The sequence below is a fragment of the Primulina huaijiensis genome, chromosome 6 (assembly GCF_012295235.1).
Source record: "Primulina huaijiensis isolate GDHJ02 chromosome 6, ASM1229523v2, whole genome shotgun sequence".
NCBI lineage: Eukaryota > Viridiplantae > Streptophyta > Magnoliopsida > Lamiales > Gesneriaceae > Primulina > Primulina huaijiensis.
The window spans coordinates 17292527-17316543 of record NC_133311.1 but is presented as its reverse complement, the minus strand read 5'-3'; the positions used below and the strand labels follow the sequence as shown (position 1 = coordinate 17316543).

The following is a 24017-nucleotide window of genomic DNA, read 5'->3' as shown; positions in this document are numbered from 1 at the left end:
ACATCAATATTAGTACATCAAATTTTACATCACAAAAAAATCGGTATAAAAATTTATTTGTCAGAATTTCATGATATATCGAATATAAAATCTCAATATCACAATATAATTGATGTAAATATCGAAGTACGATATATTGGATGTACTTTAACAATAACTTAATTAGAATAACCGAATGTTGTTCATAAAATAAACACTACAACTTTGAACTACCCGAACCGGTTTTTTTGAACTAAATCGATTTGTTACCGAAATTTTACTCAGTTTAATGGGGATTTCGAGCGTTAAGATGAGATTTATGAATGTCCATTCACAATATTATTTGAATAGGTTCATTACTAAATCGATAAATCTAATGAAAAATGTTAAATGAAATTAGAGTCGCGATTTTGGATAGCGACTCTTATCTAAGCATCACGATTTGTATTTTATTTTCCGTGAAGCCAAAGCAGCGGTGTGACGCACCCAGCACTCATGAGCCACGTCGCACCTTCAGCTTCCTTATAATGCGCCGGGGAAAAACCGAAGACCGATGAACTTTGTTCGGATCCTTAGATTCAAAACCCTAATTCCACTGTTTCTCTTGATAAATCGTTGATTAAACACGCATCCACCTTTAACTTCGACCTTTATTGCTTTGCATTAAGTGAGAAAAGTGATTAATCTGTAATTGTACGAACTGATTGGCTGTGATTGAAGAAAATTAGAGTGATCGATATGCAGAGGCAGAGTCCACCGAAGCACCGACACGATGGAACTTCGCCTTTGCCTTTGGGTATGGATTGGAGTCCTCCCCCTCGTCTTTGGGTATGTTTTATTTTCTTCGCCTAAAATTGGTTATCTTTTGATCAAAATCATTACCGATCGATAGTTGCAGCTCGAGGGATGTTTTTTTTACAGGCCTGAATATTGATGTTATAATTGATTTTGGATTTCTTCTAATCAGGCATGTGTTTGGTAGTTACAGGTTGTGATCACAATCACGTTAGATTTTGATTATCTTGTGAACGTGCTAACTGTGCCTGATTTACTGAACGAGCTTTTCTTCTTAGCCGAACCTTTGATTTGTGGCTACGACCGAATTCAACTATGCATGTGGCAAATGTCAAATTTTAGTGACGAAGTTTTTGTTACAGTTTAATATGATCGTCTTCATTTTGTTGTACTCTATTCTGCTCATGCGATCTTTTGATCTGATGATTACTAGTGAGGTCTTAATACAAGAAGAAATTTTTTTTTTTTTATGTACTCAAGACTTGTTTTTGAGGTAGTGGGATTTCTTTTTCTTACCTAAAAGTACTCCCAAATGTCTGGGTCAGAATTTAGTTTTATTTGTTCTTACTGAAGATGATGTCCATTGCTGATTTTCTTGTTCTCGGCTTCTTGCTACTTATTATTGATTGAGTCAAACTCTGAAGTTGGATAGCCATGTAGCTGTGGTTATTTTGAATTGGATAATTTCAATGTTACTCAGTGCTTGGATAGATAAGTTGCCATTTTTCTGTGTTGATACAGTTTATGTACTTTGCAGGCTGGAAGAGAAACTATTTGGCCTCATGATCCTCGTACAGGGTGGAGTTACTGTGTTGTAATACCATCATGGGTTGTACTGGCGAAGTCAAGAGATTCAGACCCCACAGTGGTATTCTATTTGTTTACACTTGAAATGTTAAATGCTCATTCCCCAGCATGCTTGGTTATTTAATACAATTGAAACTCCTTATGAGTTCGTAAAATAGGAAATTACTTCAATCGCATGGAAGAAGCTAATTTCAGGTACTGAGTTAGTCAATTCAGTTCCCTTCTTCCTACTTGGTCGCTCAAGCAGAGGTAGTTGTCATGAATGCTAACTTAGTAAAAAATTTTACCGAGCAGCCATTTTGAAACAAAGTGGTGTTTCTAAAACTAAGTGACATGTATCAAAGGAACTGTGTAAGCAATCAAAGTTTCTGAAAGTTAAAATGCATATATTTTTAATGGCCTATCAATTTTTGCTTTGTCTGTTTTCTTCTGTGTGATTGATGAACATCTTTTTATTCTTTGATAGTTATTGGTTAACAACTTTTTCTCTATTTTTAGTGTTTTTTTCCCAATTAACCGTAATTTCACTTTATTTTGGTGGCGGCGTCTTAACTTTTTTTTTATGGGCAGTTTTACAGGGTACAGGTTGGTATACAATCACCAGAAGGGAGTACGACTACAAGAACTGTGTTGAGAAGATTCAATAATTTCTTGAAGTTGCATGCTGCTGTAAGTTTTGAATTCTAGTTGTCATTTGAGCACCACCATGATTGAATTTCTCAATTTATTGGAAAATATACAGTAATACCTTTTGACCCTTTCTTGAGAATGTGAATTTTTCGACCCATGGAAAATCTTGTAAGGGATGCTAATACTGTTGTCAACTGAATCTTCCAGCTTAAAAGAGCCTTTCCTCGGAAAAATATTCCACCAGCTCCCCCAAAGGGACTCTTGACGATGAGAACTAGAGCAATGCTGGAAGGGGTAATCATTTTTTTAGAATTTTAGTTAATTGGAATCATACTGCAGATTAAAGCCTTGAATTTGGTTTGAAGTTTGTGTTTCTAACATACGCTTATCCCTCAAAAATCACAAGGGAAAATCTCTATGTATTTCTCCATAGTGTGTTAGTCTCGATTTGTTTACACTTACTTACTTGATTGTGGCCATTGACAATGCTTTTGAAATGCAATTTGATCTTAACAATATGTTAATCTGATACCCTTTCAATTCCATTTAATATTTGGATTTTCTGGATTTTCTTGAAAAATTCTCGATAATGTGGCCCTATACTGCTTTGAAGTTGAGGTTATACTTGAAAAAAGTCTATAATCACATTTAATTGCATTGGAACTTAAGTTCTCGCGGACATATTTACTTATCTAGCATCTGTTATGTTTTTGAGATTATAAAAGATTTATAATCAATGTTGCAGAGAAGGATTTCTTTAGAAGAATGGATGTCAAAGTTGTTATCGGACCTTGACTTATCAAGGAGCATTGCAGTTGCATCCTTCCTTGAACTGGAAGCTGCTGCTCGGTCATGTGTGTGCCAACATTGGGCGTTATTTATTTTATATTCACTCCACACCTTTTTAAATTGGTCTTGCTTAGTTGATTTGCGTTTACATGAGGGTTTTTATCATCTAATCTAATCTGCTTTCCGTAATCTCACAGTTCATGAAAGTTAAAATTTTCATGGCTACGGTTTTTTTCAGCATTCCAAGATGAAGGCCAGGGGAGCCCCAATTCACGCAATTCTATAAATACCATCTTCTCTTCATTTCAAACTCATCCAAATTCAAGCACTTCTGCTTTAGCTGGCAGTTCATCACTGACATCAGAATATGGTAGTGACACAGCTTATGAGACATCTGAAATTGGTACGCCAAGCCTAGGAAGGGATAACAACTCTGAAGCTGGGACAGAAGACCTGTTGTTAGATGAGGACTTAACAAGTCCAATAGATAAGTTTGTCAAGTATGGCATGTCAAATATTGACGAGGGTTTGTCTTTGGGGCAGGCTATTCTAGAGCATCTTGAAGGCTTTCCTAAGCACAAACTGCATGCTAGGGAGATTCATAATCAGGCACTTAACAACTCGAGTAATGGAAGTTCTTCAAAAGCCCCTCAGCATACAGAGGATACAATGAAACTTCTATCAGATGAATATAATGGCACAGTAGCTCACCATGTGAGGAAGATCTCAAATGAGAGCTTTGAAAGTGATATGTTTTCTCAAAGAAACAGTGAATTGTCAAATTTAGCATCTTCTGAGACAAATGGGTATGGAAATGTTGATTTCAGAAGTGGTCCCCAGATCTTGAAAACAGCCGAAACCTCTGGAGCTTCAGATTTTCAACTCCCAGATGATTTACAGCTGATTATTCCGTTGGATCAGCGCCAGAAGTTGAATAGAGTGCTTACAACAATGCAGAGGAGGCTGGTGACAACCAAAACCGATATGGAGGATCTTATATCAAGGTTGAATCAAGAAATTTCTGTTAAGGATTATCTTGCAACAAAGGTATTGAAATACAATTTTTGTCTGGCAGCTACTTCCTTTTACTGTTGTGTCAAGTTCTGGCACCAACTCCCACCCAAATCAGCTCACGGGCAATTAAATTTCAGTTGAAATATTTATACGGTAGATGCTGTACAATTACATACTACACCTCAGTCTTGAAGCTTTGATGGATCTTTGAATTAAAGTGCACCAGCTAGAGTGATTTTATTTTCTGAAATGTGGTATCATTTCCCTTACCAACTCTTTAGGGCTCAATCATCTGTTAATTTGTTTCAGCCTGAAAGCAGGGTCGTGATCCCAAGTATATGAACTGGTGCTAAGAGTTTGACTGCCATTTTTTCACACTTTCCATTATTGCCACGGACTTCAATACTTCCACTTGCGTTTTGTGTGTGTATAATTTTTCAGTTTACGGTGTCTCTCAGGTGAAAGATTTGGAAGCAGAGCTTGAAGCTACTAAACAAAAAGGCAAAGAGAACCTTGAACAAGCTTTACTAATTGAAAGGGAAAGAGTCACTCAAATGCAGTGGGATATGGAAGAACTTAGGCGGACTTCAATAGAAATGGAACTGAAGTTGAAATCTGTAGGGATCTGTATCTTGTTTACTGGTGTCTTCTATTATAGTTCTACTTGTGTCGGAACAATACCGGATTGATGCTATTTTTTTCCAGTCCGGAAGACTAGATACAGAGTCTATCAAAGCTCCTAGCAATCAGCAAAAACATTTACTGCAGCAGGAGCTGGACTCAGCTAAGCTGCAGTATGAGGACTTACTCAAGCGCAATCAACAACTGGAAGTGAAATCTAAGTCTGATATCAAAGTTCTTGTAAAAGAAGTTAAATCCCTGAGAAGTTCTCAGGCAGGACTAAAGCAACAACTTGATCAATTACTAACAGAAAAACTCAAGGCAGAGGTATAATTTAGATGCTTTGATATTAAAGCATGCAATATAAATGCACTATGTTTAGATGTCTCCTTGTTCCTCACACATTGCCTTGATGTTCCACCGTCCTATGGATTCTGTTGTGTAGTTGATAGTTGCATTAACCTTGAAAAGAATTGTCGGAGCAATATAATAATGGTTCTTGCTTTTTGCTCGAGCAATGAAATAATGAATATTGGAAGGTGAGAGAAAATTATGAGCAATGAGCCTATCAGCTTATGAGGTGTATGCCTATATATGTACACACACAGTTCAATTGATTTCCTAATAATTTGTGAGTGGAAAAAGATGCTGCACTCCAAAGTAGGTCAATTTGTTTGGAAGATGGTCATAGATATCAATAAATAATTTTATTTTCCTGCTTATGAGTTGAGCATGTCCCTACATTAGCATATTTTCGGTAGTTTAGCACACTTTATTTGGATGAGAACTTGATAACTTCTGATGCGAGTCCAGGAGCTTCTCCGTGAAGAAAGAGAGAGCTATGAACAAGTAAGAATCTATTGGCGGAAGCTGCTATACAAGTGTCAGATACTTTACAGCCAACTTCAGGAGTGCAAGATTCATTATTTGACTGATGAAAAAGGAGATGATGTTCACATAGATATTTCGTCAATGGTGAACCCGTCAGATATTATAGTCACTTCTGATAATCAAATCGGCCTTCTCATCACAGAGGTATTCTTGGAGCCTTGGTCTCTTTGGTTTTTATGCTTCCTGATATCTTAATATTATTTATCCCAAAGTTCTTACAAATTAAATCTTTTCTATTAGCTTCATGTGCTGTCTCAAATATGTGGAGCATTTAATTTAAATAGGAAGGATGAACAAGGACATATAATTTAAATAGACTTTCTTTAGGTTTTCTATTTTTGGATTTGTACGGGGGTATTTTTGTTTTGTTTTGTTTTTGTTTTCATCTTTTTTCCCCCGGGTAGTAGGTATATAGTATTTACAATGTGTTTCTATTGTCACATAATATTGGGCGATGTATTTTGTACTTCTTTACTGTGTGCGCTTTGGCTGGCCGATGGATTTTGCTTATACTATCTAATGAAAGGTAGTGGTTTTAGTATATATTGCCCTTGGACACTGCATCTTATCCGTAGATTGTTGCACATGTGATCGATGTTGCTCTTTGATTGAACTACTCCCTGTCTTTTTCCTTGCCAATGCCAATTTCTAAATCTTGTTTTCGTAATATTGACTAGGTTCAACAATTAGCTGAAGACAGTGATTATCCAGCTTCTGCCTCTGATGCAAGCATGGATTTAGACAATGACCTGATTTCAGTAGATGAGGAGCTTAAAAAGATGCTCGTGAATATCTTAGTTGATAATGGTGTATTGAGAAAGGAGGTCAATTCTCTTATTCTTCATGCTCTTAGAATGAACAAATTGCTTGAGAATCCGTCAGATAAAATTGTACATAGCGAAACTTGACATGTTAGTAGTAAGCATAGCTGTTATCGTAAGAGGAATGTTGTACATTTACTACGCCCGAAACCCAACACTTGCTAACACACGTCATCTTTATTGTAGAGAATACTTTACCGCATCGGACTTTTTGTTGTAATTTTTGGGCATCCCATGTATGCTAGTACTATTTGTCAAAGATGTTTTGCATTTGTGTGTTGTTTAGAAAGATTAGTGATGTCCATTTTTAGATGGTGTTTTCGATACTTACATCTTTCATGCAAATTCGATTGATCCAAAATAATTACGATCAAATTCGAATAATATAGGCCATATAATCGGCTGGAAGAAATCTGTCGCTGCAAAGAAATGCATGAAAAAATAAATTGTTAAAACAGTTTGCGGGGAAAAAACCTTCATGTTGCCTAACATTAGGAAAAAAAATTGTCGCCCAGAGTCCCTCATTCCTCACTTTTTCCAGACGCTGTTCCATCAATTATCTAATTCACGCGGCTCCACTAGTATGTAAAGGGGCCTTCCACTCAACCGGCTTTGTCCCTGTAAATCACGAACAAACTCAAGATCAAAGGGATTCGATGGAATTTTGCAGGCAACTGATGTATGCAGTTATGAACTAATTTACCTTGACCTCAGGCAATCCGATGACACAGGCGCACTCAACCACCTCTGCCCCCATGCATTCTACGAAGTAATCAACATTTACTTTTCGAACCGACAGACACATACATTATCTGAATAAATTTGGCTTCAAAAACAATACCTATAAGTTTAATAGCAGCTGATAGGGTTCCGCCGGTGGCTACCAAATCATCGATTATCACGGCCTTCTCTCCCTTCTCCACAGCACCAACATGCATCTCTAGGCAATCTTTGCCATACTCCAGCTCATAAGCTTCGCAGATTACTTTCCCTATACATTCAAGCGACCTGACTTGATCACAAGACATGGAGCAAAATAACGTTTGGCTTATATCCAGCCATATTTTGGTTTTTTAAGGGTTTTTATATGTAACATTGGGCTAACTTCCAGTTTCCAGTCCTAGGATATTACCTTCGACATCGGCAAAGCCAATAATGCATCTTTTGTGGCAAAAACTAAAAAAAATTTAACAAAATTTACGAGGGACCTTGTCCTTGCTCATGCTTGAATAATTCAATTGTTTTTCTGTGCAGGTAATATCACAGATTTGATAAAAACAAGCGCTAAATGTATTTCTCAACCGCAGTAAAACTTGCAATTTCTGTCTGTTCAGTCAATGTTTCGAACTAAATCAACTTACCGATTACACAAAGTACTTGCATTAGTTCCTTATGGATGAATATGAAAACTAACAGGTAAGAGCTATATATTAATTATACCTGGCAACTTTCCTGGTTTACGCAACGGAACAAATTTTGCACCAATGGCTAAAGCAACTGATGGACCAAACATGAACCCTCTAGCTTCAATCCCTTGAGAAGATTTAACATCACAAAATCACTCGAAAGATTCAGACAAACATACAACATTACGTAATTGTTACCAGCTGATGTTAAATAATTGTAATACTTCTTTTTGCAGCATTTGTCCGATTCCAGGGGGAAATACATTAATCACGTAACCAAGAAAATAACACGAGGAAAAAAAAAACAAAAGAGTACTTAGGCCTGGTCATTTTGGAAATGTTATACACTCTTAATTATTTACTTCCAAACTTTTCAAATCTATATCATTATTATCTTTTCAAAGCGCTGCCATGATATTCACTTTAATCCAAATTATATAATTTTAGAACTTGAAAACCACTTTTCAATATGATTTTTCACTCTTTTTCCCCCTAAACATTTATCCCAAAACTCACAACCCCTTATGTTACTCACCAACAGTACACAAGGAAAAGATACACACAGACACACACGAAGAGAGAAAGGGAGAGAAGAGGCAAACCTGCAACAACAGAGATGCCCATGTCTTTGTATCTATCTACAAAAATGTCCACTGTGTCTTTAAACACTTTGTGATTCAGAAGCAAAGTGGTTATATCTTGAAACATTATTCCTAAAAAAATCCCAAAACAAAAGGGAAAATGAAAAACAAAACACACACAATGCATGCAGTACAAACACCTGTATAACTAGTGCATCATTAATCAAGAAAACCAAGAATTGAATTCAACCTGGTTTTGGGAAATGGGGTATCACTCTAATTGCTTCGGATATAGCCTGAAGCCTCGGATCCCCTTTCAATCCATTTTCTGCTGCAAACATCTTTTGCTTATGCCTCTGTGTGTGTTTGTGTGTGTGTGTGTGTGTGTGATTGATGTGAGCTAACACCAACTAACAAAAACTCTAAGCACTGTGGTCTTATAGCTACGAATTCAAGAGGGGACTGTACTTTCTCTTTGTTCAATGGCTTTTTTTAAAAAATTTGCAATTTCCAACAACAACGTAGGATTTTATTTTGGATTGCAGAGAGATGATAAAGATGCAATCTTTATAATCTGTAATTGCATGTGTCTATGTGGGTACAGTACACCGCTTTCAAAAATATTTCCCTGTTGCCCAAATTAAAAACACCACTAATGAGTTGATAGAGAAATAGTGTAGACACCCTCCCTTTCCACGATACTTCTCCGCGTCTGAAGCCCACTTTCCACTGTCTCATTTCCCTCGAACATCAAAATAATTACTAAAATTTTCGGAATCGAAAATTTTATTTAGAAACTGATAAACACTTAAAAACACTATTTTAGCTACGAAAAACTCAGAAAACATATAACTTAGATATGAAATTTAATTATATTATGTTTATAAAAATCATATGAAGACTTCTTGCAAACGTGCGACGTACATAAAGCATTGGGTACAAATTCTAAAGATCTCATCATTTTCGATTGCACTTTTATGGATATAGTTAACCAAAACTTATCCTGTATTTAAAATTTCAACTAAGAATAATGACACGCACAATTGGGTTTTAATAATTACACTTTTGGTCCAATTAATTAATTGAGAATTGTGATTTAGAGTGAAGCTTTAACGAGGAACGAGGCTGAGGATAATTGGCTACTTTTAATGAAAATTGACGGCTATAGATGTAACGTAGGAAGAGCAGCTTTTTAGATTGGGGTGTAATTTATTTTTTTGCCTCACTTTTTACTCTTTTGATGTGATTTTCTTAACCTGTAAATCATATAAATAATTCATATCTAAGATAGGACCACCACATTTTTTTTTTGACAAAAAGATTCTTAGAAACGATTCACCGATCGTATTTTGTGAGACGGATCTCTTATTTGGGTTATCCATGAAAAAGTATTACCTTTTATGCTAAGACTATTACTTTTTATTGTGAATATCGATAGGATTAACCCGTCTCACAGATAGAGATTCGTGAGACTGTCTCACAAGAGACCTACTCTTCTTCTTTTCGCTTTTCTTTTTTTTTTTATTTATTATCATTTCAGTGTTAATTTATTATATATTTTATTTTTTGATTTAACGATGATGATTACTTATATGATATTGACAAAGCGCTAGCGTTTGTAGTATAAGAAAAATCGTTGAAATTTGAAACATATAAAACTAAAACTGAAATTCGATAATATAGATACCAAAAACAAAAAAAAAAAAGATAAAGGGACGTAACCAAATTTAAAATTTTAATGTTATAAGTTATTTTGCAACTTGATATATTTATTTCTATGTTATGTATTATGAGATAATTCATTATAGCTTATTTTTTTTAAAAAAAAAATTTAAGTAGTTCAGTTTCAATACACAATCATTTAACAATAACGTGAAACTCTATATTTTTTAAAAATTGTATGAATCTCTTTCGTGGAGTCCGATGTGTCGCCTCTTCGTGCATCATGTTTATTTTTTAAATATAATCTTAAAATAATTTTTTTTAAATTTATAAATATGCATATATATTTTTTTAGAATATAGAAATATATGTATAATAATATACTGATTAATTTAAATTTGGTGGATGCGTATGGTGTACTTACTAGCAGTATTACAATAAAATTACCCGTTTCCGAAATTTAAGACAACGTAAATCTTGTGTAACTACTTTTCTGTCCTTATTCGTTTTTTTTTATCATTATTTTTAGTCGTATATTACGAAGAGTAATAATATTGGACCATTTTTTGTTTATTGTTGAATATTGTTAAAATAAAGAACAAATGATTAATAAATCATCATTTTAATAGTAAAAATGTATGTTTAGTTTTTCTGAAGCTGATTTTTTTCTGCAGTCTTAAATTAAACCAAAAAGTGTTTCTACACTTCGTGAGCTTTCATATATTTTTTCAGATGAAATTTAATATAAGACATTGAAAATATGAAACAAATAAAAGACATTTTAGAAATAAATGTTTTAGATATGAGATTAATATATGATTTTTGAGTACGTAAATATGTATAATAAGTTTTGATATTAATGATGCGTTTTTTCATATGAAATTCGGTACAAAACTTTGAAAATCTGGTATTATATTTTAGTACAAAATGCTTTAGATATGACACTATAATATGATTTTTTTAATATCCAAACATGTATAACAACTTTTGATATTAATAACATGCATTTTTTATATGAAAATTGTCACAAAACATTAAATATGTGGTACTGATATATGATGTTTTATTATAAACTATTTTAGGTCTGGTAGAAATATATAATATTTGAACACACAAACAAGTGTAGTAATTATTCATATTAATATAGTTGTTCCAAATTTATACTCAAAATTTAAACTTTTGTACCAGATCTAAAACAATTTGTTCTGTAATATCATATATATGTTACATATTTTCAATATTTTGTACTGATTTTTATCCGAAAAAATAAAATAATTGTGGACATATAGGTACCGTTTGGTTCGTGGTATGAGACAATTAATATAGATATAAATAATATTTTTGATAATAAAATATATAAAAATGATAGTTAATATAATGTTTGATTTAATTGATTAAATTTGAGATAACGTGATATTACCATTTGTCCTTTAGAAAATATTAATAAATTATTTATAATATTATTTATTAAGGGTAATATTGTAATTTCAATTCAATGATTTGATTGATGTGAGATAAATGATTGATGATTTGATTCATTGATGAGATAAAGATTGGTAGATGGATAAATAATATGGTGCATGAAACATGATATTAGATTGGATAAATAATAACGTGAACCAAACGGTACCATAGAGTACAAAACAAATTTTTTTTTATGAATCAGAGACCGCAAATAAAGTTTCGGTCTGACAGAAACTAGACACACATTTAACCATGATATTGAAAATTTAAAAGCAAGTGAACAACTGAAAATTTTATTATTTTCCCATCCATATCTATCTGTTTATAATTGACGTATTATTTTGGAGTGTACACTAACATGTCATTGCCTAATGACATCCACCAGAACATGTGAATAATCACAACAAGATTATATCCTTTAATCTCGTTTTAAGAGTTGGTCCTTCGGTATTATTATTATTATTATTTTTTATGATAATGAAACTCGCGACCATTATCATTTGATACACATTAAATATGAGCTAACTCGATAATATACAAATCACGTTAACTTTTATCCTTATATATTTATTTCACTTGTAACGTGTAATGACGTCATTTAAGTTAATAAATATCAGCAACTGAGACACAAACGTTGCGTGTAACATAATATTAGATATTTGTAATATTGTTTAATAAATTTATAGAATGAATATTAGACATTTTTAATTTGATATGAATATCATAGTTAATGTGTTCATACACATTGTTGTGTATGATAAAAAATATATTTTTTAATTGAACTTAATTTCAATAAAAAAAAATATAATAATATTATGATAGAAAATTAAAAAATAATATTTTTTTATATAAATTCTCTTCTTCCCTTTGCAGTTTACAGAGGTAGCGATTTTTTAGGGAACTTAGTATATATAAGAAAAATTATTATAATAACACCAGTGGCTACCGTCCACAAAAGAATTAGGGAAAAAAATATTGATTAAAGGTGGGCCATTCTTTTATTCGATAAATATTGTATTTTTTTATTTGGTGGAACCCACAGGAGATACACAACACATCACCCAACCCCCACGCCACGCCTCGACGTCGCCCACACGCTCGAGATTTTGGACTGTGAGTGTTGTCACGCGCAGTAACAATGCGAGAGGTGGTAGAATCCTCTGTTCAAGTGCACGCGCGAAGAAACGTCGATGATAACACAATGATTTGAAAGATTTAGTGAATCTGACGGTGGTACCATGTATCCTTTTAAAGGTATGGATCGGCTTCCTCCTTCCAGCTCGTCTGATCTCAGCCGTTGAAATTGTTCCCTTCCCACCCAATCTTTTTGTCCTCTCCTCAAATCCTGAACTGTACTTTCTTTTCTTTTCTTTTCTTTTCTTTTCTTTTTTTTTTTAAATTTACATCCTCTCCATAAGATAATTACTTATCAATGTTAATATATGAAATTAAAAAATAGACATTAATTGATTATATCTTTTATGGAATGATATTCAGTCGATAAGTCTGGTTGTCGAACTCGTTAGCAGAGCTTATTAGCTATTTACTATCTTTCTTATCTCATGTATTTTGCTTTCTTGATTTGATTGAACTTTTTTTTAAATCTAAATTAAAATTCGTGGAAAAACTAAGAGCATTCTAGTATTTGTATTAGATAGTTTCTTTTTTAACCGTCATCTTCCCATCGGAAAAGAACCCGAAATTTATCTCTTCCATAAATTGAAAGCATAGTTTAGGGAAGGATTTTCTTCAATTTACATGGTAGGCACAAGTTTACCATGGGATCGAAGCACACAGAGATATAGTAGATGAATGTTGGTGATATTTACAACACGAAAATCTTAGTTAGTTGGTTGTGACATAATTAATGCGAAGGGTAATTTTATCATGCCTTGCGTGGTAAATCGGGAAGCTCCTAGATAGCTTGGACCACGCATTTCGATTCGAGTCCACCGCATTTGATCCCAAGGCATGTTACACGATAAACCTAATTTTTCGGGTTAATTTAGTGAGAAAATAGTATTTTTAGTTTTATATATTTATGGATTTCCGATTTTGATCATATATGCTGTCGAATTTCAGATTTAATAATATATCTTTCAATTTTTTACCGTTTTAGTTTTTTTAAAAAATTATTGATCTTTTGTCTTTCAATCAACTCATATCATATCACACATATATGGATTTCAACCTTCTCACATTACACATATTGAACATAGCAAAAACTTGTGTGAGACGGTCTCACGGGTCGTATTTTGTGAGACGGATTTCTTATTTGGATTATCAATGAAAAAGTATTACTTTTTATGCTAAGAGTATTACTTTTTATTGTGAATATCGGTAGGGTTGACCCGTCTCACAGATAAAGATTCGTGAGGCCGTCTCACGAGAGACTTACTCGCTGAACAGAGCCACTACAAAGGTTAAGGTGGGCTCCAATCTAGGCTAATTTTTTATTTATTTATTATTAGTAGTAAAATTTATAATCCTAGCCCATGTTAAAATTTTTAATTGGCCCAAGATTTTATCCAACTCACTTTCTGAAATACCTTTGAGTAGAATTGGTCCAACACATTTTATGAATTATTTTTTGTGGGATTTACATTATTTGATTTATAAAATTGTTTTCCAAAGAAAGCATAGGAAGTACATTTTCTTCTTCATGTCATTTTTCCCATTTAGGTTTCTTTTAATTCGCTCCAAACTTTCAATTTTTATTTGGATTTTTATGTTTCTTTAAACTGGATTATGTTGTTTTTGAACTTGTTGATTTCATCGACATGTGAAATTGTGAGTTTATTGGAAATAATTGTAAATTGGACTTTCTCTTATTCTTCTTTTTATGAAATGATTTCATTTAGTTTCTATGTTTTTCTATATCATTTATTTGCTCACTAGTTTAGAATAGAGATGCCAAAATGATATAAAATAGATGAATTGAGTTGAAAATTTCCCATCCACCAAAACGACGGGTTGTTGGTGGGCCCACCAAAGTACACCCATCCCGACATCTAAAGTAGTTTGATGGACCGGATCATTAATTTTTTGATCCGTAAAAAATAGACAGATCGATCCATCCCGCTAACTTGTTTTGGCATGTTAAATTTGGAAACAAAAAAAAAAAAACAAAGGCTCTATTTGTAGGTGTCGAGAGTTGAACTGGGCCTGATTAAGGGCCTCTGTAACACAATACGGGGCCTATATTTGATCCGTTTTTGGTTGCAGCGTTCAATTAAATAACAGTGCCGTTTTAGTCCAGTGGCCCAACTTCCATAAGATGGCGTTGTATTTTATTTGTTGATCTCAAGTTTTTTACTTCAAAAAATAACCCAATGCATCATTGCACATTAATCACGTATACTTACTTATATGAGTATTTATGAGATGACATTGATTTATTGGGTTGATTTCATTCTACATGTAGGGGCACTATCCCATGATAGAATCAAGGGTTCAAATTTAGCCACATATTCATGAGGTCCACTAATTTTTTTAAAGTCACATATGTGTGTGAATCTTGTCCATCCAAACTATGTGGGGACAGTGTCCCCAGAACCATACCTCCTGTGAGGCGAGGAGGCCATCGTCTCAGGACCCGACCCTCACAGGGGCCCAAAAAAAAATCATTAGTTGAGACTTGCACCTAAATAATATGTGCATTGGAAATTTTAAAAAAAAATTGGACAATGACCCATTGAAAACATGATTAAATATGATGATTGTGTTCATTGGGGATTTAATCAAATTATGTAGAGCCCAAACAATATAGCTACACGGCTCATTAATTAAATTTTTAAAAATTTTGTATGCATAAAACGGTAATGTTTGTCCAATATATTTATTATTTTATCTTGTGTCAACTCATGTGTTAAACTTTTATACTTTACTTTTCGATTATTTGGCCTCTTTTCTTGAATTTATGTAGTTGGACCCATTTCCAAAAACAAAAACAAAAAATTGTGATACTTACCTAGTTACCTATTTTACATATCTTTATTTTATATTTTCTTGAATAAAATATTATATTTATTATTTAAAACAAATCATATATTTTTACAATATTGGTTCATTATATTTATCATTTTGTTATTTTAATAGTTTATATTGATAAATTTCAATTTTAGCAACATATATTACAATTTTTGCCAATTTCAATCTTTTTCCAATATAATTGTTCATATGACACTGCATTACGTTAGAGTCATGTTGATGTTGTGGCGCACGAAGAAAAAAATCACAAAAAAATAAATATATAACTCGTAAATTATATTTTTCTTATATCTATTGTTTAATTATTTTTAATTTGCAAGCTTTACGGTTATTTATCACAACAAGATTTTTTTTAACATATTGCCTCAAGCCCTGTGAACCACAGGTACGGCTCTAAGTGCCCCCACATGCAGCATCGAAGCTACTGACTTATTGAATATACAATTTTTTTTATGTTTCTTCACATCTAATAGGTGAGTGTCACATTATCGGTGTTCACATAAATTTTTACGGTGAATGTGCAACATATCAAATATATATCGAAATAATTTATTCATAGTTTTGTAATTATTCATGTAAATTCTTTCCTCTTCTAAGGACTCAAAATTAATAATATCCTATTTGTTTTTAAATTCTCAATTTCTTACAACATCTATCGATATCATGCACTATATTTTAGATGTATTAATTAATGTCTTGCCTTATTAATAAATCTAATCATAAATGAATACCAAACTAAGTATCAATATTAACTATCTTAAGTTTTATCTATGACAATCGATAAATTATCAAGATGTAGTAGCATAAGTTAGTACTTATGTCTGTATTTTTTATGATGTGTCGATTGTATAGATTTTGCGGAGGTCTAGGTTTAGTCCATTCCGTCATGTTTTATTTGTGCTGTTCTTTTTGTTGTATATATACAGGTAGGGATCTGCCTAACCCCCGCTACCGACGACGTTTTTCGTTAAAAAAAAAGTTAGATTTTAAATTCGGGACAACAATTTTAACAAGTCTTTCCCCAACTAAAGATCAGTAGAATCCATATAATATAAGAATAACATCTTAATATAAAATTCAATGGTCCAAAATTGATTTAAATACTATAAAAATATATGAATATAAATTAAAAATAAACTACTATTCTGTGATGATACCGAATGTGGGAGTTTTTTAAGTGGTGGTGATAAGGGAGACGACGTGTCATATGATTCAGTCGGAAACAAAATGGCCGGTAAGAATTAGTTAACGTGGCAGGAATCATTAATCAAGAAAATAATAAAATTAATGTGTATGTTTACGAGAATTCTCGCTACATTTTTTGTTTTCGCGTTTGAATTGCAGACCCATTTTCACTGCTAAGCTTTCTTAAATGTTCAAATAGTGTCGTTTCTTGATTTGTGGGGTACGATGATGATGTGATAATTGTGGTTGGATTATTCTGTTGAAGATCACATACGACGGAGGAGCCCAACCATGGCGCTATCTGCTTCCTTTTCGATCGGTTCTTCTCCTCCGCTTCCCAAGGTCTTTTCATCCCTCTTTCGATTGAAATAGATGGGTGAAGATCAGGATCTGCTGTTACTATTTGTTTGTTTTTTTCTTCTTCTTGTTGTTTTGTTATCGGTCATCATTTGTGTGCGTGCGCGTGTTATATTTTTCTAGTTAACAATGTTGTCGGAAGCGGTGATGATGTTGAAATTTGATGAGTTGAAGTTTGTCTCTTTCCATATTGGATAAAGTTCAAGTTTGAATTTTTTCTCTCGAGTTGAAGATAGATGTAAAATGGTGGGCTTAGATTTTCTTGTTTTCTGTGTAGTGTTATTCGGGTCTTAGCAATTGGAAGCAGAGAAGAGTAGAGTTTCAGAGGCCAAATATAAGAAAAGGTAAATTTTCGTGGATTGTCAAATCAGTGGTAAATAGAGAGAGGGCCGACGGCATTAGTGACAATGGGGCGACCGAACCGGCAAGGGTTCTTCTAGAGAGGTTGTTTGCTGAAACGCAAAAATTGGAGGAACGGATAGGGAGAGATCCTGATTCACCCCAAGTTTCTCAGCTGGGATTGAATCTGGGCAAGCTGGAATCGGATCTTCTGGCTGTTTTGTTTGCATTGAAGAAGAAAGAGGAAGATCTACAAGATGCAGAAAGAAAGATTTCGTGGGAACGCAATGAAATGTATAGGGCCAAGAAGGGATTGGAGCATAGAGAGACGGAGATGGAAATGGCCAGGCTGAGGCAGGAAAAGCTAGAGGAGGAGCTAAGACAAGTTCACATGGACTTGGTTTCTCAAGCTGCAGAAATTAGTGAACTTAAACTGCGACTCAAGGAGAGGGATCAGGAGATTTCGGCTACCCGGTTGGCACTATCCGTAAAAACAGAGGAAATTGGAAAGATTGAAAATGAATGGATGAAGAAGAGTGAAGAAGCTGCCAATGCTGAATCAGAACTCAGATCCAGGGCCAGACTCCTGGATGAAGCAAATAAGATTGTAGAAAAGCAAGAAATTGAGCTCGGGCATATCCGGAGAGCAGTTAAACAAAAAGAAGAAGAGTTAGAAGGTTATAAAATAATGCGGGCAAGTGAAGCTGAAAAGTTGAAAGTTGCTGAAGCTAAACTGGAGAAGCAAACTATGTATTGGCTAATAGCGCAGAAGGAATTGAAAAGACTGGAGGATGAGAAAGCGCAGCATGTTATTGAAGCTAATGAAACTCGAGAGGAGTTTGAAAGAGTGAGGAAGCTTCTTTCAGATGTGAGATCTGAACTAGTTTCATCTCAGAATGCTTTCTCTCTCTCCAGAGAGAAAATGGAAGGTCAAGAGCAGCTGCTGGAAAAACAACTTGCAGAACTTGAAGAGCAAAGGGGTGCTGTAGCATCGTATATGACAATTCTGAGAGATGCCATGGTAGAAGTTGAGAGTGAAAGAGTGAAACTCAGGGTTACTGAAGCTCAAAACGCTGAGCTTCAAAGGGATCTATCCATGCAAAAAGAACATGTAGTTGAGTTGCGAAAGGAATTGGACAAGGGAAAATCGACCTTGAAAGAAGCATTTCAAGAACTGACAGCACTTCGGGAGGTGCTAGGTCATAAGAATGCTGAATTTGAGGAAAAACAGGTCCTTCTGATGACTAAAGAATCGGAACTAGCAGACGCCAGACAGGAGATTCAGCATTTGAAGTCAGAGCAGGAGTCCCTTAAGCTTATATTGAAAGAGAGGGATTTGGAACTTTCATGTGCAAACAATATGCTGGAGGAAGTAAACCAGGAGATTTCAAAACTTAAGCAGGTTTTGCTAGGGAAAGAAGACGAGCTTAGCCGAGCAATGTCCATCCTGAAGGACAAAGAGGAACATGTACAGATAATGCACCATGAAATCAATTTGTCAAAGTTAAAGTTCTCTGAAGCTGAGACGATGGTGGAGCGAATTGTAGATCTCACAAATGAAATGGTTCTATCATCTAAAACGCCGAGCCCACTTGGCCAGATCAATGACACATTGTCATCTTCATTAATAGACGGACCTGGTGATAGTTTTAATTGGCAGAAGAAACAGATTGAAGCTGAGCTTGATTTTGCCAGAGAGAGCCTGAAAACAATGGAAATGGAAGTTCTTGCTGCACGGACAGCTCTGACTCTTAAAGATGAAGAGCTTGACATAGTAGTCAGGAAAATGAATGCCAGAGAAGAGGAAATAAAGACACTAAAGGGAGAAGTAATGCGCGTCCAAGATGATCTAAAACAACTCTATGCATCAGCACAAGAAACAATTGGTGAAAACAGGGTCGGGGAGCTTGTGACTGAGAAACTCCAACTGGAAGCAGCCCAACTGCAAGTCGATGCTGCAACTAGTGCACTGCATAAAATCACCGAAATGAGTCGACAACTTCTGAACAACGTGGGCTTAAACGTCAAGGATGATTATGACTATTATACAGATCTCTCAAAACATATTGTTTCTGGGACTACAATAAGTATGATCAATGACCCTGAATGTTCTGGGGAAATAAAAGAAGAAGTTTTTCGGCTTCTGACTTTGACCGAACGGCTTGTTAGGGAAGCTCGAATCGCCAGTGACACCAGCCAGTAGAGGCAACCATTCAATTCTCGACTCGACTGAGTAGACAACTAACCAATAGTTTGTTGTGGTTGATACTAGGTTAAATTAGCTGTGTACTGAAATAACTGATGAGATGAAGATGGTATTCTTTTTGAATGCATATAATTACTTGTTTTTTTTTTAAAAATAAATAAAATAATTTTATTGAGAAAAAAATTTATATACTAATCACTAGACATATTCATATACAGGGGTGAGTAGAAAGTGACTAGAAACTGAATCAATCAGAACCAAATTGAAAAACCAAACTCAGTTGGTTTGAATTGTTGTTTAGTCAATCATGGTTTAACCAAATCGAAATTCAAACTAGACCTATTTTAAAGTTATATGATACATTTTTTGTGTACAAATTAATTTATTATAAACCTTTTCAATTCTAGCAATTTAATTCGTTGTCTTCCTTAAATATATTTATCTTTCTTTTTAATGTTTTTTTGAGAGAAATATGTTCATATAATTAATCATAAATTATTATGAAGTTTTATTCCAAAGTTAAAGTAAATCATTTCGAATATTTAAATTTTTATGTTGAACTAGCTATGTCATATATTTCCATGATCACACAAATATTTAAACTTAACAATATAGTATTCAAACCCAACTAAACCAAACCCAACCAAATCAGTCAGAAAAACCTAGATTTGATTGGTTTGATATTTATTAAAATCAATAAAATTTATTTGATCCAATTTTGCTCGCGCCGTTCCTACGGCAGTCTAAGCAATTATATCCTCAAGACAAGGATCTTGAATAGAGAGATTTCATTTAACGCACTTATCCGAACCACTATTAAACAGATTAATAATCATGCATAATTAAAACTTAATAACAACAATTAAAAAATAAAACCAAATAACTTAATTAACAACTCTTTAATTATCTATTAGTTTATACTTCATTCAAAATAAAGATTCGAGTCATTACATTACACGCATATGAAAATCTATTAAGTTAATTTTTACAGAAACGATACAACATTAATATGTTTTTTTTCGTCGAGGAAGCTGAAGAAGCGCGCACACTAACGACGACAAGTTGACATAGTAGAGAAAGGAAACCACAGATCTTCAATTTAAAACAATAATTCACTATTTCAACACCACCAGTCCAAAGTAAAGAGCTTGCGAGAAAAGGAAACTGGGGACTGGAGCAGAGAAAGTTCATGATCAGGTTTATGGTACAAATATATAACTGTACAATAAGTGACATTATCGATTATTCAAGAGTTGTTACGGTGACACCTTATCTGAAAATGTTAGCAACCTTCGGAGGACGCCATGCAGTGTTGCTGGAACTCTGGCCATCCACAGTTTGATGGTCATTTTGAACCCCAGGATTACTTTTTCCTATGTTTGCCTTTGATCTCCCCCCCACTTTCTTACCAACGAAAAGGCCAAACTTCATTGCAGTAAATAGACCTAATGCGATCAGTATAGGCCTGATAGCCCAGTGAAAATCCTCTAGATGTTGATACTTTTTAAACACAGTGGGGCAAGTGTCAAATGAAATCAGTTCTGTTTCAGCTGGATCAGCCAAGAAACTGCTCTTCTCATTACCAATTGTTAATTTACCAGGAAACTTGGCTACGAGGCAGCCATTTGGAAGCACTTGACAAATTCTCCCCGTTGCCCACTCCCCGCCTCTTTTGCAAGGCCATTCAAACCGAGGGCTAAACACACTGGATTTCAGCTTCACAAACTGCCCCACACAATAAGGTTTCGCCATCTGGAATTCCGAGTAGTTACCCTTCCAAAGAGTCTCTAGTCCTATAAATGCAACGTCTACTCTTCCCTCACGGTTGATGGAATGAAGAACGCCCACAGGCGAATGCTTCTTGTCTTCTTTCTTCAATCGAACCCAATCTCCAGCAGCCAGTCCAAATGTGACCCTTTCTAATGTGGAAACATGAACTCTTATCGGGTCATGGATGCCATGCACCCTCACTAAAACATAACCATCTTGGTCACTATCACGTTCCAGACCAACTACAGTCCCCTCTGGGATATTCATATTTACCAGGTTGTGGGAGTTAGGTGATTTCCTAGATCGAACAGTGTCAAGTACTTGGAGATGATCCTTCGCAAGAAACCATTCAGTATAACCAACACCACCTGGTTTCTCCCTAATCAGTCTACTTTCAATACCCGTCCAGACTCCATCCTGATAAACTGCATTTTGTGAGCTGTTAATTCAGAAAATTAGAAGTTAATTTTGAAATGCTTTAAAAATCACTAGAAAGAAAAAACAATCTTGCAGAGATAGGGCTCATGCATGCGCATGAATCTAGAAGTTAATAAAAAAAACAAATAGTACATGCTCTCTTTCAATGGGTAGGTACTACACATTTACTTGACACTAAATCTCTACTACCAGACGACTCAATCAAGTGCCACTTCAATGTTGTATAACAGAGAACGAAAAATTATCTTAGCACGTGTAAGGTCATTTGAAAGCCCTAGACGAATACTTTCTTTTGACAGATTTATTACAAAACAACAATAACAGAAGATACCTTTTAAATGCATGCAAAATATCTGCCATTACAGGGCGACTCCTGAAATCATACTCAAAGCAACCTATAATGACATTCTCAACCGCAGGAGGAAGCCCACTGGGAATAGGAGGTTTTTCTTGCTTGTCTACAACCAATTTGCACATTTCATTAACAGATTTGCCACTCCAAGGCTGAACTCCAGTTAGCATCTCCAATATGCTACAACCAAATCCCCATGAATCAGTTTCAACAGATATAGGACCTCTTACTTCCGGTTCCCATTGTTCGGGAGCCATGTAATTGGGAGTACCAAGTCTTCGAGCCATGTCTGTACTTGGCAATGATATCCTTGATAGCGCGTATGGTATACCAAAATCCCCAACAATGGCCTGGTCATTCCCATTTAAAAGGAAATTACAAGGTTTAAGATTCAGAATAATAATCCCTTTAGCGTGCAGGTCCATTACTCCTTGAGCAAGATCCGCTCCATATCTATAGACATAATCGTGGGGGTAGATGCAAAAAGTTACAAAACACTTTCATGCAATACTATTAAAAGAATATTCCGTAATAATATTTGGCAGATATAACCTCAAAACATCAGTTAATGACAGCTTTCCCCCTTTAAGTCGAGCCATTTTGTCTTCTACTGAGCCCTCATAAAACTTCATGACAATGCATATCTAGAAGGAATGAGCATACCGAACATTATATCGTGAATAACCACATTCTGAGCATTATAATACAAGTTCAAGCAACACACTCACTTTCTTATTTATAACAGAAAGTCCATAAAGCCAACAAACTGTTTCGAGTCCTTGGCATTTGGACATCAGATAATCCAACTTGTTCAAGGCATCTCCAACGCTATCTTCCTTGATGGGCCTCAACATTTTAACAGCAACTTCATGATACTCTTCATAGTCTTCTGATGCACGATGATGAGTTGCCAGCCAAACATCACCAAAAGGCCCTCTACCAATTCTGTGCCCGAGTTTGATTTTTGCAGGGTCAATCCATGGATTTATCCTGTTAGATGATGTTATGACGGTACTGTCGTCACCAGGATCTCCTTCAATGATCTCAAAATCAAATGGAGATGCTGGCCGATTAGCAACTTGTCCAGCCATTTCCTAGAATATAGATGACAAAAAAATGTATAAGCTGACGTCGCTGCCATAGCCATAAGCTTGCAATACAGAGAAAACTAATAGAACCAAGTCGTATAAGTAACATTTGTATGAATCATAAAACATAATCATTGGTCATCCCCATTTCAATAGCAACGATCCACCATTTCTTCTGGTCTAATGGTTAAATATATACTTCATGTGTTGACATGAAAAAAAAAAGCAGCAATCAAGAAAAACATATATTCTGCAACTAACTGAAATGACCCAACAAAGATCGTTTTCCTATAACCACAATTTCCAAAACTCATCTCTCCTTGAATTTGGTAGACAAAAGGGTTAATACTCGGGAATTAGCTCACAACAGTCTTTCTTGGTTACATCAGAAAATTAAGTACATGCGGTGCTATTTATCTAAAAACCCATCAATTTTTACACCCCATTCGCAATCAAATCCATAAAAAAAACAACAAATTTGAAGCCCCGGTGACAACTCGAGAAGCAACCGTGGAAATTTTTTGTCANAAAAAAAAAAAAAAAAAAAAAAAAAAAAAAAAAAAAAAACCAGAAGGGTAGTCATAGGTTTCCCAATGGCTGGATTGAGAAAACTTACCAAACGATTGTCCGAAGCCGGAAAAGATTGAGATGAAAAAGGGATGAAATGAAATAAAAGACAAGAAAGTAATTTCGACAAATGGAGACCTGAGGAGATCAGTGTAACCAAAGTACATAATATAATCTAGAAAAAAAGAGAGTGAGAAGTCATCTCAATGAAACGGTGTGGTAACGTACGCCATCTTCGCTGCGCAAACGAATACATATATATTAA

General features: G+C 34.6%; 4 protein-coding genes across 5 annotated transcripts; 2 read left to right on the top strand and 2 right to left on the bottom strand.

Moving 5' to 3' along the window:
- The first annotated feature begins 462 nt into the window (after positions 1-462).
- Positions 463-6614, top strand: LOC140979819 (PX domain-containing protein EREL1-like). The gene is made up of 10 exons (XM_073445405.1): positions 463-807; positions 1532-1642; positions 2152-2250; positions 2419-2505; positions 2957-3065; positions 3239-4047; positions 4473-4631; positions 4720-4962; positions 5449-5670; positions 6204-6614. The coding sequence occupies exons 1-10, from the start codon at positions 718-720 to the stop codon at positions 6432-6434; spliced, it is 2160 nt and encodes a 719-aa protein (XP_073301506.1). The 5' UTR covers positions 463-717; the 3' UTR covers positions 6435-6614.
- Positions 6615-6697: 83 nt separating this feature from the next.
- Positions 6698-8922, bottom strand: LOC140979820 (adenine phosphoribosyltransferase 5-like). Its single transcript, XM_073445406.1, has 6 exons — positions 8585-8922; positions 8356-8466; positions 7788-7880; positions 7189-7338; positions 7051-7109; positions 6698-6965 (listed from the first exon to the last, which is right to left on the bottom strand). Exons 1-6 carry the CDS (start codon positions 8673-8675, stop codon positions 6900-6902), a joined length of 570 nt encoding a protein of 189 aa, XP_073301507.1. The 5' UTR covers positions 8676-8922; the 3' UTR covers positions 6698-6899.
- Positions 8923-16642: 7720 nt separating this feature from the next.
- On the top strand, positions 16643-19663 carry LOC140979818 (uncharacterized). 2 transcript variants are annotated; one of them, XM_073445404.1, is made up of 3 exons: positions 16643-16680; positions 16795-16977; positions 17270-19663. In XM_073445404.1, the coding sequence occupies exons 2-3, from the start codon at positions 16927-16929 to the stop codon at positions 19532-19534; spliced, it is 2316 nt and encodes a 771-aa protein (XP_073301505.1). In that variant the 5' UTR covers positions 16643-16680; positions 16795-16926; the 3' UTR covers positions 19535-19663. The 2 variants fall into 2 exon arrangements, with proteins under 2 accessions (XP_073301505.1, XP_073301504.1); XM_073445403.1 differs by lacking the exon at positions 16643-16680 and having other exon boundaries at positions 16689-16977.
- A 950-nt stretch (positions 19664-20613) lies between these two features.
- LOC140979817 (protein KINASE OF THE OUTER CHLOROPLAST MEMBRANE 1-like) lies at positions 20614-24003 on the bottom strand. The gene is made up of 5 exons (XM_073445402.1): positions 23802-24003; positions 22826-23191; positions 22650-22741; positions 22077-22550; positions 20614-21746 (listed from the first exon to the last, which is right to left on the bottom strand). The coding sequence occupies exons 2-5, from the start codon at positions 23186-23188 to the stop codon at positions 20807-20809; spliced, it is 1869 nt and encodes a 622-aa protein (XP_073301503.1). The 5' UTR covers positions 23189-23191; positions 23802-24003; the 3' UTR covers positions 20614-20806.
- Positions 24004-24017: the final 14 nt, after the last annotated feature.